This window comes from Carassius auratus, unplaced genomic scaffold (assembly GCF_003368295.1).
Source record: "Carassius auratus strain Wakin unplaced genomic scaffold, ASM336829v1 scaf_tig00036596, whole genome shotgun sequence".
NCBI classification, from domain to species: domain Eukaryota; kingdom Metazoa; phylum Chordata; class Actinopteri; order Cypriniformes; family Cyprinidae; genus Carassius; species Carassius auratus.
In genome coordinates, this window is record NW_020526315.1 from 69,292 (window position 1) to 88,761 (window position 19,470).

Genomic DNA, 19,470 nt, shown 5'->3' on the forward strand with positions numbered 1-19,470 from the left:
AATCAGTAAAATGTGAGGACGCTTACATGCTAGAAGGATCCATTTTGAGTATGTGAAAATTGGACTAATATACAAGTGCAGCATTGCTTTTCCAAACCATTGCATTCGTCCTTTGTCATGCACCATCTGCATTGACCTCAATGCATTTACATTGTAAACTAGCGTGTAGGCGTCCTAATATAATTTCAAATGTGTACTGTATTTTTTTTCCATGCTGTTGATGACTGTAATGTGTGATATATTCTGCAGTAATGATGTAATGCTCATGTCTGCCTCGATAACATAACCAAAATCCTCAGCATTTTGCGGTTACGTACATGTCGACATGTTGGTGCAATGCTGAGTTCCATTCAGAGATGATTAACGGATGTTTTCCTATGTGATATCACCAACTTCCTGCAAAAATGCATGCATTACATAAGAAACAAAATGGCAATTTACAGTTGTTGTTTTTGTTTTTTGTCAACAGTCTTCTCGCAACCAAATTGCTATGCTATGCAATGCTAGCATTTGTTCTGTAAGTGTGCAGCTAACAAACAGGACCATTCAGCATGTTTTATGCATATTTGCTAAACATTTTGTACAGACCCCAGCACATGACGTGCAGAAAAAATACATATATCGTGGCCATGAATTAAGAATGATTTTTTTTTTAGGTAAATCGTGGCCAAACTAAACTAATTAGTTCCTTCGTTTTAGCAAATCGTAGTCACACCATACTAATTTGTTCTTTCATTTCAGATGTTTTAGTAAAATGTGATCGCGCTGTACTAATTAGTTCTCTCATTTTACTAAATCATGGTCATGACTCATGCCAAACTAATTAATTCTCTCGTTTTAGCAAAACGTGGCCAACTCGTACTAATTTGTTCCCAAGTTTTACTAAATCATGGCCGCGTTAACTTCGTTCTCTCGTTTTAGGCATCGAAGTTAATTGTGGTAATTGTGGTTAATTGTGGTTTTTGTAAATCACAGTCATATTGTACTAATTCCTTCTCTCATTTTATCCATAAATCCTCTTCGCACTGTACTAATTTGTTCCCTTGTTTTAGTAAATCATGGCCACTTCTTACTAACTCGTTCCCAAGTTTTAGTAAATCACATCCACGTTTTTCTTGTAAATCGTGGCTACATTGTATAATTCATTCCCACATTTTATTTGTTTTAGTAAATCGTGATCACACTACTAATTTGTTCTCTCATTTTAGTAAATCGTGGCCATGCCGTACTAATTAATTCCATTGTTTAATTGACCTTGAATTAAGTTGTGGGAACAAATTCTTAATTCATGCCAACGATTTAACTAAAACGAGGGAAAACGTTTTTTATTTTATGTCCACAATAAACATATTTTTGCCTCTATTTGTTTGGGGCTAAGTAATTATCCTCTACATCTCCGTGTGAATTCCTGCACAAATTTCCAAAATGCACGTCTGAATTGATGGTTAATTAAATTGCAATTTTCCAAGTAGGAAGTTGGAAATCCAACGATCTGAGCTGAATGGAACGCAGTACGCCACTAGATTCTGCGCGCCGCCTCTTTTTTTCCATTCAAAATCAGATTAGCAGGAGATAAAGATGTAATTAGCCAGCAACTGCGACTGGCTAAGCAAGCGGAGTGTCATATTCTCTCTGTCCACCATCTGGTGAGCGGCAGAGCTCATAAATCAAGCTCAGTCCGGGCACTGACAGAATCCTCCTCAAGGACAGCTGTGCCGTTGAGTCTCGAGCTCGACGTGGAGTCTGATCCACTACAGGCTAATTAAACGCCACTTAAGAGCACACGGCGAAGAGGCTTTGACGTAAAGCAGCGGTGCGCCGTTCACAATGACCCTGCATGAGCGCTGACTGTTCAGTTTGCAATGTTAATGCTGTATATACGATAATACGATAATGTTATCCCTGAATATGTGCTCCATTATTGCATTTAAGCCAGCAATAGCCCCGGAATAAAACCAAAACCTATTTAAAATCTAATTTAAAGTCTGACGGCTACTATGCCATAATTAATGAATACTGAAGACTGAGTGCATTTCGTTCTCTGTGCACTGATAACAGATTTTGCTTACTGCTTAGTATAACTACACCGTGGACACAAAAAGTATTTGGATGCTTATATGACACTTAAAAATATGCATTGTCTTTGCATGAGAAAATATTAAACGTAGTGCCATTTGTTTTTAAGAAATTACAAATGCTTAAAAAATGCAAACACTCTAAAATAATTTATCGAAATGAAGCTTGTTAGATTGCGAAGGATAAAACAATAGAAATTAAGATTTAAAAATATCTAAACATTTTCTGGTTCTTAAAAGTTAGTTGATCAAAAGTTAGTAATCATTGAGATATAGATTTTATTAATTGTTAATATTTTAAATTATAGTTGTTTTTTTTTTTACAGTTTTCGTTTTCATTTTAAAGTTTTTGTAATTGTGTTGTTTTTGTCTTTTTTTATTTTTTTTATTTTAGTTTTAGCTATTTTAGTTTATATATATATATATGTATATATATATATATATATATATATATATATATATATATATATATATATATATATATATATATATATATATATACACACACACAGCTGTACACAATATTCATCTACTTTTAAAAATCCTGACCTTGCAAAAATGGCTTAGAAAAGTGAGAAATCGAATACTTTGACATTAAGATATTTAAGTGACTTTTAAGTGTCTAAATACTTTTCCCGTCACTGTATGAAGGTTCAATTTCAAGCACAAAAGCAGGTGATTTTTCGGATTTTTCGAGTCTATTAAACTTGCTATCCCGCTGACAGTCTGCTTTTGTCCGCTTCCAGCTTATCCTGTCATACTCAGCATCGCCCTCGAGGTCCACCGATCATCTCTGTGTACATGTATTCTCCTCAAATATAAGTAAAAAAAAAAGTATGAAATGTTGTTGCAATTCTCTGTGTGGGTATAACGCATGTCAGTGTCTGTTTTGGGTGGAGTTTCTATGGATGTGTGATTATTGTGATGGAGCTCTGCTGGTGTCTGGATCATTAACCCCTCGTGATCCCCGCGCTGATCTTCAGAGGGGTCTGAGATAGAGGTCTGGTGTGGAGGACGAATGTGAGCATGGGTCAGACGGGGGGTGTTTGAAAGGTCTCTGTGACTTCAGTGCCTGTTTCCACCATGAAATAATACAAATAAATAATTCTTTTTTTTTTTTTTTATAAAAAAAAGTTCATTCCAACTTTTTATCTCACAGTGACTTTTGCTAAATAAACCATTAATTCTGACTTTTTTTCATGAATCTTATTTTCTAATTTTCTCAATTCTATTTTTCTTCCAGATTTGCAAGTATCTTGTAATTCTGACTTTTTATCTTGCAGTTCTAAATGTAAATAAAAAAAGTGATTTTGTTTTCCACAATGGAATAAATATGATAGGTTATTGTGTCTTTTTTATCAATTCTGCCTCTTTTTTCCAACAAACTTGTGAGTTTATATCTCAGATTTTTTTTTACATAAAAATTCAAAATGGTAAAAATTCACATTTTCCTTTTTTTTTCTTTTTTTTTTATCACATGGTGGAAACAAGCTTCAATACGATAAAGACCTTGGCTGTGTCTGAAAGCTGGAAAAGTAGTCAAAGTAGGAAGGCATCAAGGCACATAAAAACATTAAAAACTATTTTAATGAAATCACAAACTTAAATAAAACTCTGCCTAACAATCCCTGCTTGCAAATGCATTTTCTGTCCAGTTGCTAAACATGTTCCTTGCGTCTGTTTACAAATGACTTACTTGTAGCTGTCTGTGCATATTAAAGTTTAAAAATCATCCTCATGTCTGCCGATCTAAAAGTTGATTTATAACAGATTAGGTGCCAGCACTGCACAATGTTGACTAAATGTCATTTGTCATAGATTTAACAAGAAAAGTTGAGACAGTGAAGCTACTTTATCCAGCTGGCCACTAGATGTCATTTCTAAATCACTATTCTTGCATTTTGTAGTTTTATGAACATCATGCATTTATTTAATTCACACAAAAAATTATGCACAATTAGTTCTCCATAGTCTTTAAACTATAAGAGCACCGTTTATTTATTTGGGAACAGAAGATGGCTAGGCTGAAATGTTTGTTCACCAGCATTTTCACTGTTAAAGAAGTGGTTAGTTGGTGTTAACCTGGTTTATACCAACCTGCAAGCTAGACAAGTTCCCATAACCTCTCTAAAACCAGTCTGATAGTGTGGGAACCAGCCGCTTTAGATCGGTTTATGCAGTTGCTTTCAGATTGCAGGTGTTTGTGTTTGTGTTGCACTAGCCTGTGTTACATAACATACAGAGCTTTTCACAAACTGAATGTCAGTTTCTATTGATACTGTGTATCTGGAGATAAAATATCAAGACAGTTTGCATTTAGAAGTAGATGGTAGAATGATAGATAGTCCAACTATTAGATAAATTGTATGAAAATAATCTAAAATGTGAGAATATAAGCTTGTTATCGGTACTGTGTATCATTAATGTCACAATTTGTTCTCATTACAAATTCAGGAGAAATGTAAAACGACTTCAGGCTAGAAACAAACATGCACAAAGACGTGCAGAAGTTAAGGGTTGGTGTTATTCAGATACTTATCTAAAAGCTTCAACAGTTTACCTAAATTTCTCAACAATATTACCCCACCATGAAAGAGAAAAATGACCGCCAAGGACATTGTTTGTGCTAATGTCATTGTGGTGCGTCTTGCACCATAGACGTTGCATTTTGAAGACAGCGTATCTGTCTGTTTGCACATGTCAGGATGATGTCTTGGGTTGCTGTATCGCATCTTGCTGTTTTTCAGCATTTTATGTGATTTTAAGCATTCTGAAGTGCAGCAATTGTAATTCAGTTTTTAGAAATATGTCTCCAGACCACTCGTAAAAATAGTTTAGAGTAGAGAAGAAAAAGAACAGGCTTAAGATACACTCAAAATAATATTTTACATTTAAGATGCATGGTTTTGAAATTGCATTTAAAATGTGCATGCATTTGGATTACACGTTAAACAAAGTAATTCATTCAATGTGATGCAAATTATGTTAAAAGTGCAATCCAAAAGCATGCACATTTAAATGCAATTCAGCCTTTTTTTAGTTCAAATTTGATGATGCATGACAGTATATGATGCATGATAGATAGATAGATAGATAGATAGATAGATAGATAGATAGATAGATAGATAGATAGATAGATAGATAGATAGATAGATAGATAGATAGATAGATAGATAGATAGATAGATGTTGCTGTCCTGCGTTCATTTTAATTCCAGGGATTTGTGAGAAACAGATGGTTTCATGTCAATCATTTGCACATGTTTGAATAAGAATTCACTAATTACTAATGTGCATAATTAGGACTAATTAAGTTGTCTGAACAGCACACTGGCATTATGAAGACATAACAGAACCAGTTCCTCCGAAAGCGGCGGGTGATCGACCCACTGCGGCGCATTTCAATAAGTGCTTTATTCCCGAGACTCGGCGAATGTCAAGAGCGCATGCTGTTTTGGCGCAGAACGTGACGTCAGCGATCAGCCAGTGTCACTTTCGGCTGGTTTCTGAAGGACTTAGAGTTTAGGTTCCAACCCTGTTTCAACACACAAACCATGTCATTTTTAAAAAAGCATGAAGGACTTTATTAGTTGGATCAGGTGTGTTTAATTTGGGTTGAATCTAAACTCTGCAGGGCTCCAGCTTTCTAGAAATTGAGTTTGACACCCTTGACTTTCTGGCTTTTCTAGGCAAATCATCCCAATCCGAGCGTCCCGTGGTGCTCACGTCCTCCAGACCTCCACCTCCGTATCTCTGTAATATAGATGTTTGTGTGAGTGTGTGTATGTCTGTGCATCTCCAGCCTTCTTACAGCAGGCATGATTGGTTGTGTTTCTGTTTCAGACAAATGGATTTTATCCCCCTTATAATTGTGTTTGAGAAATCAATGATGCAACTGAAGAACAGCGGAAAATAACAGAGCGTTGTCATCCACAACGACTCATTCTGTGCTGTGATGTAATGTTTCTTTGAACGCCGTTTGTTTTACAGTTCTCCCTGTCCTTTGTTTTCAGGTGTGTGTAAATCTTTTTAATTCACAAAAAGGAGAAAAAAGTCGAGAATTTAAATGGAAGGAGAAAAATAAAAGCAAATTTTGTTTTTAACATAACGCTGCTGTGTATTTCTACTCGTCTTTCTTTGATGTGTTGCTGATTCTGGTTTATTTTAAAGTCTTTGTGGCGTCGATGTGATGCTGCTGTAGTTTCCTCCAGAACCCAAGATGTATATCTCACATCAAACCGATCATAATACACACACACACACACACACACACACACACACAGTCAAACCAAAAAATATTCAATATCCTTCCAATAAAACTATTTCAATATAACATGTGGTATCTTTCTTAATAAAACATTTTTGAATAATGCATTTTCGATATATGCATTTAGAAAAAGACAAACTTGCAATAGCACAATTGCATATTTCCTCAACAAATATATATATATATATATATATATATATAATTATTATTATTTAAAAAAATCTTAGTAATACAAATAAATTAAAAATCAATAAATATGCATAAAAAATGGCTGTCAAAAGTAAAAATGCTATATTTTATAGCATTTTTGCTTTTGACAGCCATTTGCAAAGTGATAAAAAATAAATTGTATTATCCCTTAACAACTATTTGTTCAATGATCAGCCCATTTTCTCATACTGTCCTTGTCATCATTTAATGCCTAACCCTGATTTCATGGTTTGAAGTCTGGCAAGTGACAGAAAACAATTAAAAATACAAACATTGCAATGTTTTCTGCTACATCCAACTGCATCCAAACAGATTTTGTGGGAAATTATTTATAAACTTGAGTTTATGCTAAGTTTTTTGACATTAGACAGAATATGTTCCACTCCTTTGTAGATTTTAAGATAAAGGATAAATTATACTTTATTTTAATGCTGTTTTTATTGTTTAAACTTTTGAGGCAGAAACCGAAACAAAGTTTTTATGTTGAAGTATGTGTAAATTTTTACACTAAAGGTGAATCAAGGCTGTCACACTTCAACAAATGCCCTAAAACAAAGAAGTGTGCACTATATTTCAGGTCTTTTGATAATTCTATGACAGCTTTATGTTAGGAACAGAATGAAATCTTTAAAGCATTATGCACAGATGAATCATCTTTTTTTTTTGTCATTTGAAGCTCCATCATCTTCATTGATTTTCATTTGTGTGCAAATGTGTGTGCGACTCTACTAAACCCGTCATTTTGTGTCTGGCGAGAGAAAATCCTACAGGTTTGGAACAAACGGAGACTATTTCTATGCAACTATTGCTTTAAATGTGATGCGTAATACACACGGCATTAGCAGCAACAAAAAGACTGAAGTCAGAAGTTCATCAGCGTTTTTTTTTTTTTTTTTAAAGCATCACAATGTTTTCTTCTTATTTTGACATCCCATAATGACACTTAATCTGCTGTGTTTCTGTATTGCTCTATCATTTGGAATATTATTTTAGCAAATGATTCTTCGAAAGAGAATTTCAAATTATATTCACGGCCCATGCAGTTTCATTTTCCCCCTTTCTTTTTTTATTCTTCCTCAAAGTGCAGGGTTGTGGGTTATCTGTATTTTTCACATCCTTTGATATCATCTTTATTTGTCTTGCAAGCCGCCAGTGGGAATAATATTGCATGAGCATAACATTATCCAATTATGTTCAAAAGCGTTCACCTCATAACATTTAATTCAGAATATTTAGCTGAATGCATTTTATCAACTTTACTCAGATGCATGAGTAATTTAGATTTGGGTCATCAGGGGTTAACTAGCCAAATAAAAATGCTGCTTTCAGTCCGATTTTATGGTGTAATAGTTCAGTTTAAAAGTAAACTTTTATATTGCAATTAACTTGAATCAAATAAAATAGCTTCTTTTATACGCTGGTTATTAACAGAGGTCTCTAGGCCTGAACTACATAATAACATGAATATTTTTTTCCCACACTCTGCAGATAGATAGCTGCACAATTCATCCTGTTTTTAATGATTGTAAAGCCATCATGCATCTCCAGCCTTGACATGTATTTACGTCCACACATCATTTGTTGGAAGAAAATGCCGTTGACATTTTCTAGTTGCATTTCTTTGACTTTAACATCGGGGGAATGTGCTCATTAAAAAACAGACCTGATTCTGTGACATTTTACATGTTGTGCTGTTTGTGGTTTAGGCTGAACACCTGAACATGTGACTAGTGAAGAATTGAGAAATTAAGAAATCAAACAAGACACTTTAAACTTTAGGTTAAAAATGTATATAAGGCCAGTCCAGGGTTTCCCAGACTGGGGTTCGATAATTGATTAAATAATTAAATATAACTCACATAATAATACATTTATTTTTTTTTATATTTAATTGAATAATTATATACACATAATAAATATTTTGTTATATACACATATAAAGTATTATAATTAATTATAATAATTTAATGTAATTTAATAATAAACAATATATAAAACACTTTATTTATTTTATTATAGATACTTTACGAATTTTATTGATTATTGTTAATAATCCGTATAATAATTAATTTAATATCTATATCTAATTTAATAATTCTATATTATGCACACAAAAATTTAAAATTAATATATATATATATAATATTAATATTAATATTAATATTAATATTAATATTAATATTATATAATATTAAGTTGGGCTTTCAGTAAGATTTTTATGCTTTTGAATAATTATATAATATTAATTAATATTAATATTAATTAAAATGTAATAATGAATGATATTGATAATAATAATTGGTAATAAATAATTTTTTAATAAAAACAATCCAAACAAAGCACTCTATTTCGATTGTTAATAATGTAGTATGTAGTATATACACTATAGTAATATAATATATAGTCATTAAAATTAATAATAATAATTTAAAAGAATTAATAAATAATTGTAATAATAAATCGTTTTAAAATAAGAACAATTTAATATTTATATTTAAGGATTATATTATATAAATAAAATGTATAATTATAATAATACCAATATCAGACAACCCTCAACATGCAAATGTTTTGTTAAATTGCTAAAAAAAAAATGTCATTGGATATTCAAGTGAATATTGTAGGTTAAAGGGGTTCGGCTGACAAAACCTATCCCTGATCAAACACATCTCCAGTTCTTTTGACACATCTTTGTTGGTTATAAATAGTTAAACTGGTTAAACTGTGAATGTGTCTGGCGTAGACCATAGTTGTGTATTTGGACAGAAACTGAAGATCTGACTCGAGAAGAGAAGTGCAATGACAGCTGGAAAAATACTGACCTGAATGTTCCTGAAAGGACTCGATGCTAGAGTCTGGTTTCTACATTCAACAGACTGTGAAAAACCACCAGCATTTCCGCAAGACTGTGGTGCAACTGTAGCGCATGCGCGCGCGTGTGTGTGTGTGTGTGTGTGTGTGTGTGTGTGTGTGTGTGAATTTCTTCAAAGTCAGGTTAATTCCTGTTGTAGTATTTAAAGCTTCAAACGAAAACCTTTAGGTTTTATCTTTAGGAGGCTGTGAGGTCTTTGCTGTTCAGATGTTGGGCTTTCAGTAAGATTTTTATGCTTTTGAAACAAGATTCTCATGCTCACCGATTCTGCATTTTCATGTTAAAGTTGAGTACATTGTCAGTTTTTGCACGGTTTCTACGTTTCCCATAATTCTCTGTGGCTGCACGAGAATAATAAAATACCCAGATGAAGCATCAATTACATTCCTAATGCGCATCCTTTGCTCTTCATTATATTATACTGGTGCTAAAAGCTTCCCGCCATTGTCAGAAAGTGAAAGAAATTGTCCAATGTGTCCATTTTATTCCAGGCAAAGTCACTAGATCGCACATCACGCAGTAATTACAATTTCTCAACATCCCTGGAGACTCGAAGGCAGCGCGATTGTGAGGGAAAATCTGCAAAATCAATTTAAATATGGCACCGTGGATCCAACCGTATACTGCATTAAGCTGAAAGCATCATCAGATCAGCTCAGATTGAATCAGTAGTTACATAAGCGTCAGAAGATGCTCAGCTTCTGCAGTTCTTCCCTTAGTTCTTCTTTTATCAGTTTAATACAGGAAGTTATTTTGAATGCTTGTAACCAAAACAGTTGAGGTGCACCATTTACTTTTGACTTTTGACCTATTTTTCCAAATATCTTCCACTTGAAGGGTAATTTTTCATTTATTACTAGCTGTCCTTTTAACAAAACACACAACTTTAATGGTGTATGTACATAAGTTTGTTCAGTTTATATAAAAGTATATTATGTATTGTGTTATTATAATTAAGGATGTTGTGAAAGAAATTGAAGAGGGCTTTCTGATTGAAACTGAGGAGCAGCAATGTGATGTGCTTCCCAAAGAATAACCAACATTGCTCTCATTTGCACATCTTGTCCTCACTGACATCTCCCATGTCCCCAAAGCATTCGGACTCTTAAATAGATCTGTATGCAGTTAACATCCATTACCTCAAGAGCATGAAATACACCATTGAGGCTCTGCAAAAACTTGTGAAGAACAGCAGCTCCCACCAATGTTCATGATGTGTTCATGGGCTCCACAGCAAGCTCTTCCATAAAAAGTAGGGGTTTATATGTAGATGTTTTTGTTTTTTTGAGCCTTTCACTACATTTTAGAATGCACATTAAAGCTTGTCATGTTATGATTTGGAATATGCATGTTCTCATGAAAACAAATGTTGTCTCTCGTCTCATTTTCTAATACAGTATTGCACTAATTTTCAGTCAAATTGACAAGTGCTTTTGCTTTCCTTTTCCTATCTGTTTCTCAAATTGCATTATGATGGGGAAGAAAAGTTTGGAAACTTTCAAGATCCTTCTGATGTCAACATTTATGTCTGGTCATGTCGCGCTAAGAAATTTAGAATCAGACTTTTGTGCTTCCATGTGCATGCCATTCATATTTTATCATAGAAGTACAGTGCACACATTTTTTTTGTAACTAACTGTGATTGCTTTTGCAATATCTTGGTTTCTCATTTTGACCAATAACTTGCACTATGGTGGGGGGGGGGCATGTGAAGTTGTGTAGGGTTTAACCTTCTGACTTCCATATTGAGGTATGACATTTTAAATAATCACTGTGGTTTTTTTGTGAGGAATTGAATGCAACTCTTTATGTTTCTCAATCCCGTGCCAAGGTTATTATTCACCACACTTTCAAGGGTCGCTTCAGATCTTTAGACGTGTGTGTGTGTATGTGTGTGTGTGTGTGTGTTCGCAATATTTATCAATTGTAAGTTGATGTGTTGATAGCTAATTGCTTGTTCAATTTAAATGTGAATTAAATTTTGTCTCCGTTATTTAATACATGAAATTTAAAAAAGTGTTTTGTCATCTTTATTTAAAAATTGAAGGCAGTGGGGTAACATTTGCTTATATTTATTGATCCAAGTTAAAAAATAATAAAATCCCAGCTGACACAACATGATTTAGGTTGACTGGACTTGAAAATAATAGTCAAGTCAACTTAAACAAATGTATTAATTGGAGTAATTCCACTCTAATGTGAAGATGTTTCAATAAGAAATAAATTGTTAAGATAACAAAACAAATATTTAGGCATCGGTGTTACAAAGTATTTTTATTTGACTCAACAAATTATTTTTTACAGTGTGATTCAGACGAGACAACTTTTTCATTATGGACTCTTCATTTAAACCGTCTTCATGGATTTGTTTCTTACAAACATGCATCTTTTTTGTCTTCTGATGGACTGGAGTGCTGTGGATTATTGAGATGTTTTTATCAGCTGTTTGGACTCTCATTCTGACGGCACCCATTCACTGCAGAGCATCCATTGATGAGACACTGATGCAATGCTACATTTCTCCTTTAAAGAGTTTATTTTTCATGCACTAGGGTGGATGAGCAATGCATTATGTTACATTTCACGGTAACATTTATTATGGTTATGACTGGTCTAACCTGAGATGACTCTAAGATGAAACTCATTGTTCCATATGCATATGAATATTAAGCTCCTGAAAGTCCTTCACACACTCGCACCTTTTTTTGTTTTAAGCAAATCCCACTGGACGCTTGAATATGCTCAAACTTGGAGTCATTTCCAGGCTGAATGTATTTATTACTGCAGGTGGGCTGGGAATGGGGCTGATCGTTTATTTGATGTATAGCGGTTAGCGCCTGAAATAAAGTTGACAGCTTTATGAATCTTGTGTGATGCAGAAACATTAAAGAATATTAGATGTCTTAAACAGAACTGGTGTGTAAATGAGATCCAAGATCAGTTTCTGTAAAATCAGATGATCATATACAGAAAACATTCGATGTGCCTGAGAAATGAGACTTTTATAACTTCAGAGTTAATGTTCTAGTGTTCTTCTTAAGAACAGGTTTTTTTTTATATAAGAATGAAATGACAGGCTTTTACGTCTAATCTTTTATTTTCCCTTTCATTTTCACACTGGTAAATCTTAAGAATCTGTCTATTTATTAACCATTTTTAGGCAGCAACCACCTGCCACTCATTTATTTTGTGTAAAGTGTTTGTCATTTAATAAAATTAACTGCAATATCAGAATGTACTTGCTAGATTATAGAATTAAAATGTATTAGTAATTGTTATACAGTAAGTAGTATTTTTATATTTGTTATTTGAAGCAATCCAATAAATGCATTAAATGTCTTACTTTTGGGTATTTTAGACGAGTTGGATGTTATCCTAAGTTTACATTATTTATAATGATGTTTAAGATCTTTTTTTTTCTGGTAAGACATGCAAAAAATAAAAAGTAGGATTACATTGCATTGACAAAGTTTTGTGAATTAAATTCCTGGTGTATAATAATTATACTACTACTAATAATAAAGATTTAAGAATTTTATTTAGAATGTTCTGTGAATTCACTTCCTGGACTATTCTGTTCCATTCTATTCTATTCTATTCTATTCTAAAATAAAAAAAAAATAAAATAAAAATAAAAATAAAAAAATAAAAAATAAATAAAAAAAAATAAAGATTTAAGAATTTTATTTAGAATGCTCTGTGAATTCACTTCCTGGACTATTCTATTCTATTCTATTCTATTCTATTCTATTCTAAAATAAAATAAAATAAAGATTTAAGAATTTTATCTAGAATGCTCTGTTAATTCACTTCCTGGACTATTTTATTCTATTCTAAAATAAAAAAATAAAAAAATAAATAAAATAAAAGAATGAGTGAATGAACTAACAAATAAATAAATAAATAAAAAGATTTAATAAGAATTTTATTTAGAATGTTCTGTGAATTCACTTCCTGGACTATTCTATTCTATTCTATTCTATTCTATTCTATTCTATTCTATTCTATTCTAAAATAAAATAAAATAAAATAAAATAAAATAAAATAAAATAAGTGAAAGAATGAGTGAACGAACTAACAAATAAATAAATAAATAAATAAAAAGACATAATACGAATTTTATTTAGAATGTTCTGTGAATTCACTTCCTGGACTATTCTATTCTATTCTATTCTATTCTATTCTATTCTAAAATAAAATAAAATAAAATAAAATAAAATAAAATAAAATAAAATAAAATAAAATAAAATAAAGTGAAAGAATGAGTGAACGAACTAAAAAATAAATAAATAAATAAATAAATTTAATAAGAATTTTATTAAGAATGCTTTGTGACTCAAAATCCTGACGTATTGTAAAATAACAGTTGGTTGGGGGGTGGTCAGGATGGAAACTAAGAGTATGTTTGTCTGTCTTGATTTTCACATAGTAAACAAAGTCTACACATATTTTCCTTAGTTTATTTGCTTTGTACATCTTTTCATGGAGTCTGATATATTCTGAATGAGTTGGCCCTAAAAAAACTAATTGGGCCAGAATTTACGCCGGCAGTGAAACGTCTTGCTATTGTTGAAGCTCGATGAACTGAAATGAGAGGAAACAGCAGATCACTTCTGTATATGTTGTGAGTGACGCATCCTTCCACCCTACTCTTTATTTTTTACAGAGTTCACCTCTAAACTGGAACAATATCTGTTTATATCAACGTGTTTCCTGAATGATGCTCTAGAAGAAACTAAACCAAACAATCAAGCGTTTTCCCGTCTCCACACGTGCTCCTGGATCTGTGTACACTCCTGCTCGGCTCAAAAGACAATAACCCTTTGCAAATATTTGTCGCGTTTATAACAAGGACATGAGATTAGTGGTTAATAGTTATTATGGACTGAGAGGAAATATGCCATAAACATTTTATGACATAACCCAGGATGAAGAAACACACCACATGATTTAAACCTTTTTCTGAAGTATTAGAATACAATTAAGGTTTTATTAAATTACACCTTGTGTGGTTTCTTTGAAACAATATGTACAATAATATATTTACATTATCATTATTTACATGTATATAATGCATTTAAAGGTGAAACAGAATTGCCAAAATAAGGGCTGTTTTCAAACACAGTTTATAACACAGGGATAAGATGTCCTGAAAGTGACGAAAAGTCAATCTTGACTGGTTTATACTTAGTTGTTATTTTTTGCAATTCAGATGTTAAAATAATAGTTTGAAAAACATATATTCAAAACAATATTTTAAAATGCATTTATATATATATATTTTTTATTTATTTATTTTTTTATTTTTTTTTGAGGATGGAATAGCCTACTTGAGAGAAATGCTTTAAAAATATATACATTTAAAGAATAAAATAATATATATATATATATATATATTTTTTTTTTTTTTTTTTTTTTTTTTTTTTTTTTGAGGATGGAATAGCCTACTAGAGAGAAATGCTTTAAAAATATATACATTTAAAATATATATATAAAAAAAAAAAAATATATATATATATATATATATATATATATATATATATAAAATTTATTTACTTGACATTTTTTTATATTTATTTATTTATTTATTTATTTTGACCACATGAGTAGGTTCAGTCTATGAACTGCCTTACTTATTTTAATATCAAAGGTAAGTATTTTACCATCAAAATCGATCAAGAATACATATCTCATTTTCAGCATTTATCTCACCATCAATGTCTGTGGTGCCATTTTTCCACTTCCTGGACACTAAAAATGAAGAAGTCTATCTTGCACCATCAAACACGTACACAAACCTTCAGAAAACCACACTGTCTGCCACTTTCCAGAAAAACCATCGGCCTTTAAAAGAGAAAACCTTCCAAACATCTACGTGACGTGTTGTTAGATAGCCAGCGCTTCTGTTATCCTTCACACAGCTGGCGAATGTGGCTCATTTATCCCAGCGATCAGTGTCCTCATACTGCTTTCTGTTTATACTGAATAACGTGAATGATGACAAGTTTGTTATAAAGAAGAATAAACACTATATAAAAGGAAGTTTATCCTCTGTTTCCCAGTCATTTACAGTATGTACACAGGTTTGACTACACTGTTTTCTTTTCTTACTAAGATAACACACTTTTGGCAATCCTTGTTGCTTCTGTCATCTCACAAGGAAGTGGAGTAATGTTTACCCTGCTGCATTCGTGTACAAAAATAATTGCACGGTCATTTCCATGCCTACATGAAACATTGGTCAAAGTGCGTTTGTGAGCTCTTGTGGTTTCGGCACACTGTTTTTCTCAGTTTCAGGAGATTTCTTCTTGGAGCTCCACAGGATTTGTGGACACCAAATGCTCCTCACCATCGCCCCGAGTGTGTTTCTAACAGCCGCAGAGGTGAAGTAAAAAATAATCGGGTCCAAACAAGCATTGAACGTGCTTAGAAGAAGGGCTTTGTCTCTCCAAGCTGGGCTTGATTTGGTTATGAAACCGACCACATGGGAGACATTGTAAGGTCCAAAACAGAGCAGAAACACCAACAACGTCCCCAAAGCCAATCCAATCGCCCGCAGCTTTCTCCGTCGGCCGATGTTTGGCAGCCTCGAAAGGATGTGGATGAAGTTTATGTAGCAGAAGCTGCAAATAAGCAAAGGAACGCAGAAGAGAACGATGCACAACTCCAAACGTACGGGCAAGAGGAGCTCCAGTTGTGCATGGGTGAATTCTTCATAGCAGACGTTTCGGGATGGTGGGACCGTCCCGGATGGGTTATAGTAGGGCACGATGTAGACAATGCTGAGATGGAGGATGGAAAACACCCAGATGAAGATGCTGGCGAACACGGCGTAGATGGGTCTTCTCCACAGGGAGTGCTGGATTGGGAACGCCACGCCGAGGTAGCGCTCCACGCTCACCGCGGTCAAGAAGAAGGTGCTGTTGTAGATGGTCATGTAGAAGACAAAGCCAGACAGCGGACACAGAAAGTAGTCGATGTTCCACACCATATCATTGGCCACTTCTTGCATCTTAAAGGGGAGGAAGATGAGGAACAGCAAATCTGAGATGATCAGGTTGAGGAGGAGGATGTCGATGGGTGCCGGCTTCCTCCAAACCTTGCGGCTGAGTGTGTAGAAGGCCAAGACGTTGGCCGGGAAGCCGGTGATGAAGGTGAAGATGTAGATGGTGAGGCACAGATAATAATCACAGTGTTGCATGATAGCTGTGCTCCATACAGTCCACAGAGAGCAGGACGGCCCAATCCTGGAAATTTGATGCAGTGTTAAAGTCATGAAAAACATCACTAATATAGATCAGGGGTCTCCAGTCCTGCTCCTACAGGACCAGACGTCTTTTTGGACAAAGGAATTGCATTTGTTTCAATAATAATGAACGAAACTTTATAAAACTGAACGTAACTATTTCAGAAACTATCAAAAATATGCCATTACGAAAGAATGGCGTCTGTACTTCCCGGTCAGAGAGCACCTGTCAATCAAAAGCTCACTATCCAATCAGAGTAGATCACTGTTAAGCCCGCCCCCCACGAGAGGTTCGTGTCAAAACACCAAACGAAAAACTGCGAAACGTAAGCGAAATCAGAGCAATGAATTCAGAATCCACGATTCTTTTGAAAAACATTAACAAAAAATGAAGCGTAATTGAAGAGCCTGTTAAATTTGTGCAAATTGTTTTTTTTCTTCTTTTGTAATGGCATTTTTTTGACAGTTTCTGAAATAGTTTCGTTCAGTTTTATAAAGTTTCGTTCATTATTATTGAAACAAATGTAATTCGTACATAGATGTCCTGCAGAGTTTCGCCCCCCCAACACACTTGCCTGGAAGTTTCTAGTCATCCTCTATATTTTAAAAAATATTTGCTTAAATTACTTCTGATCATTTTAAAATTGAAAAAGTTTAAACTCACATTAGACTTAAGACACGTTAACTGTTGCTTTGAACAAAACCATCAATATTTGAATCTCAATAGAAAAAAAATGACACATTTTTAAATCTATTCAAAGAACAAATTTGACCAATATTTAAAAATCCCAATTGAACAAAACCATCAATATTTAAATCTCGATTCAGAACAAAAACAACCAATATTTGAATCTGTTTATAGAACAGAATTGACCAATATTTAAGTATCTTACTGGAACAAAAACTGCTTGGCTCCATTCAACGTTTTACTTTGTTTATACTGCATTGCGCTGTGAAGATTTCCTAAAGATTATCCACTAAAAAAGCACAGGTTGGTCTGAAGATGACACACTGGGACAAGAATTAGCAGTTATTACTGAAAAACATGTACATGAAGTATTCAAACGCTTTATGAAGAAGGAAAAAGGAGTTACGCACGCCTCAAAAAGGACAATCACGTAATATTGAACTCTAGAATGCTTAAAACCATCGCTCATTTTATGTTGAGACAAAAAGGTGAACTCACCGCAATCAGCCGAGCTTCTGTATCGACTCTCTCTTGTTTTTCAATAGAGTCTAGGGTCTATCTGCTGACGACCGCACCAACTGTTCGCTTTCTATTTTCAATACTAAAGACTGATAAGGGACGAATTAATAAATGTGGACTGGATCCAACCCGATGTGCTCCTCACACACAGTCTCTACTCTCTAGTGTTGTGTGTGTACATGGAGCATGTCTACACCGTCTTATCAGGCTTTATACTCCTTCAGGGTGTGTGGGAGATGTGTTCAAGGATGATGGGTGTGTGTTTGCATATGTGAGTGTGACTTGGGGGCAATGCCTTCACTTTAACACTCAGTATCAAGGCACTAACCTCTCAAAGTCAACCAGGTGACTGCATTTACAATCCTAATACATCCCCCAAATCAAAAGTGTAAACAAGGCTGGGAATAATGCAGTATTCCATCCAGAGTTTCATGTTTTGGATGTCCTGCTTAAAATGTGTCCTTTAAGTTGGAATTGCAACACTCTTAAAAAATAATGGTTCCTTACTGGTTCAACGAAGAACCTTAAATAGTCTTTGCATTCCACAGGTTTTTTATAGTGTAAAAAATAATTCTTTACACAGGTGCTAAAAGGAGGCTTTAACAGTGGTGCAGTAGAAGAACGATTTTAGGTTCCTCAAATAACCTTTCAGTGAACAGTTCTTAAAACTGAACATTTTAATAATCTAAATAACCCTTTTCCCCTATGGAAAGTTTCAATGATTTTAAAGGGTCCTCATGGAGCAATCAGTGCCAATAAATAATCTTAGTTTTTAAGAGTGCAGATTATTAAAATGTGAGGTTATTTTAAGTTTTTTTGCAGAACAAAAAAGGGATCTTCTACCCCCTTTTGGAGACTTTAATTTTAAGCGTCTACCATTTAGTCATTTTTATTTATAGAGCATGTTTCACAACACAAGTTCACCAGTTTTAACTTTGAAGATGTCCAATTGTCAACAAAGACATCTCTTAGCGACCAAACTGTGGCGTATATAAAGATTATTTCCAATGCAAGCATTTATTCTATAGGTGTACATTTATCACCTGAGGATCATTTAGTGTTTTACGCTCCTGTCTCTGCAAACGTTTGCTAAACTGCTTTTATTACCACCGGCTTTGATGGATTGGTGCATTGTATTCGCTTGAAGGTTTATGTTGTCATGTGCTGCCATCTTGGCCGAAACAGCATTTTCTGCAAGTTCAATTGCACTTCTCCAAGTCAGAATTTGGAAATCTCAACTTTCCAGGTTGAAGGTAATACGGCATAAAATCACTTTCAACAAAGTCTTTCAGGTCTATAATTCATTCAGTAGCTAAAATCACGGAAAATCCCCTTCGCTCAGCACAGAGCCCTCCGTGAGTAGAAAAATCATCCCTTTCACAATGATGACAATACACTTTACAACACATGATAATGCTGTGTTTCATAACAAAACACTCATTTCTTGATTTATTATTAGCTATAATACGCTTAATGTAATTATAGCTCATCTGGTCAGACCTTAGCTAGAAAAGCGATAACAATGAGCATAACATCATCATCATTAACATAAAACACAACATAAAAGTCATCAAAAGCATTGGATAAGACACAT

At 33.7% G+C, this 19,470-nt stretch overlaps 1 protein-coding gene and 1 long non-coding RNA gene across 2 annotated transcripts; one reads left to right on the forward strand and one right to left on the reverse strand.

The window, feature by feature from the left end:
* Positions 1–5,033: 5,033 nt before the first annotated feature.
* LOC113082597 (uncharacterized) lies at positions 5,034–6,177 on the forward strand. The gene is made up of 2 exons (XR_003282775.1): positions 5,034–5,673; positions 5,764–6,177. It is a non-coding gene; the product is annotated as an uncharacterized LOC113082597 (long non-coding RNA).
* Positions 6,178–15,550: 9,373 nt separating this feature from the next.
* LOC113082598 (free fatty acid receptor 2-like) lies at positions 15,551–16,682 on the reverse strand. Its single transcript, XM_026254174.1, has one exon. The coding sequence runs from the start codon at positions 16,622–16,624 to the stop codon at positions 15,665–15,667; it is 960 nt and encodes a 319-aa protein (XP_026109959.1). The 5' UTR covers positions 16,625–16,682; the 3' UTR covers positions 15,551–15,664.
* Positions 16,683–19,470: the final 2,788 nt, after the last annotated feature.

Excerpts from the sequence above, each read along its gene's own strand:
- LOC113082598 (XM_026254174.1), bottom strand. The coding sequence starts at position 16,624 with ATGCAACACTGTGATTATTATCTGTGCCTCACCATCTACATCTTCACC.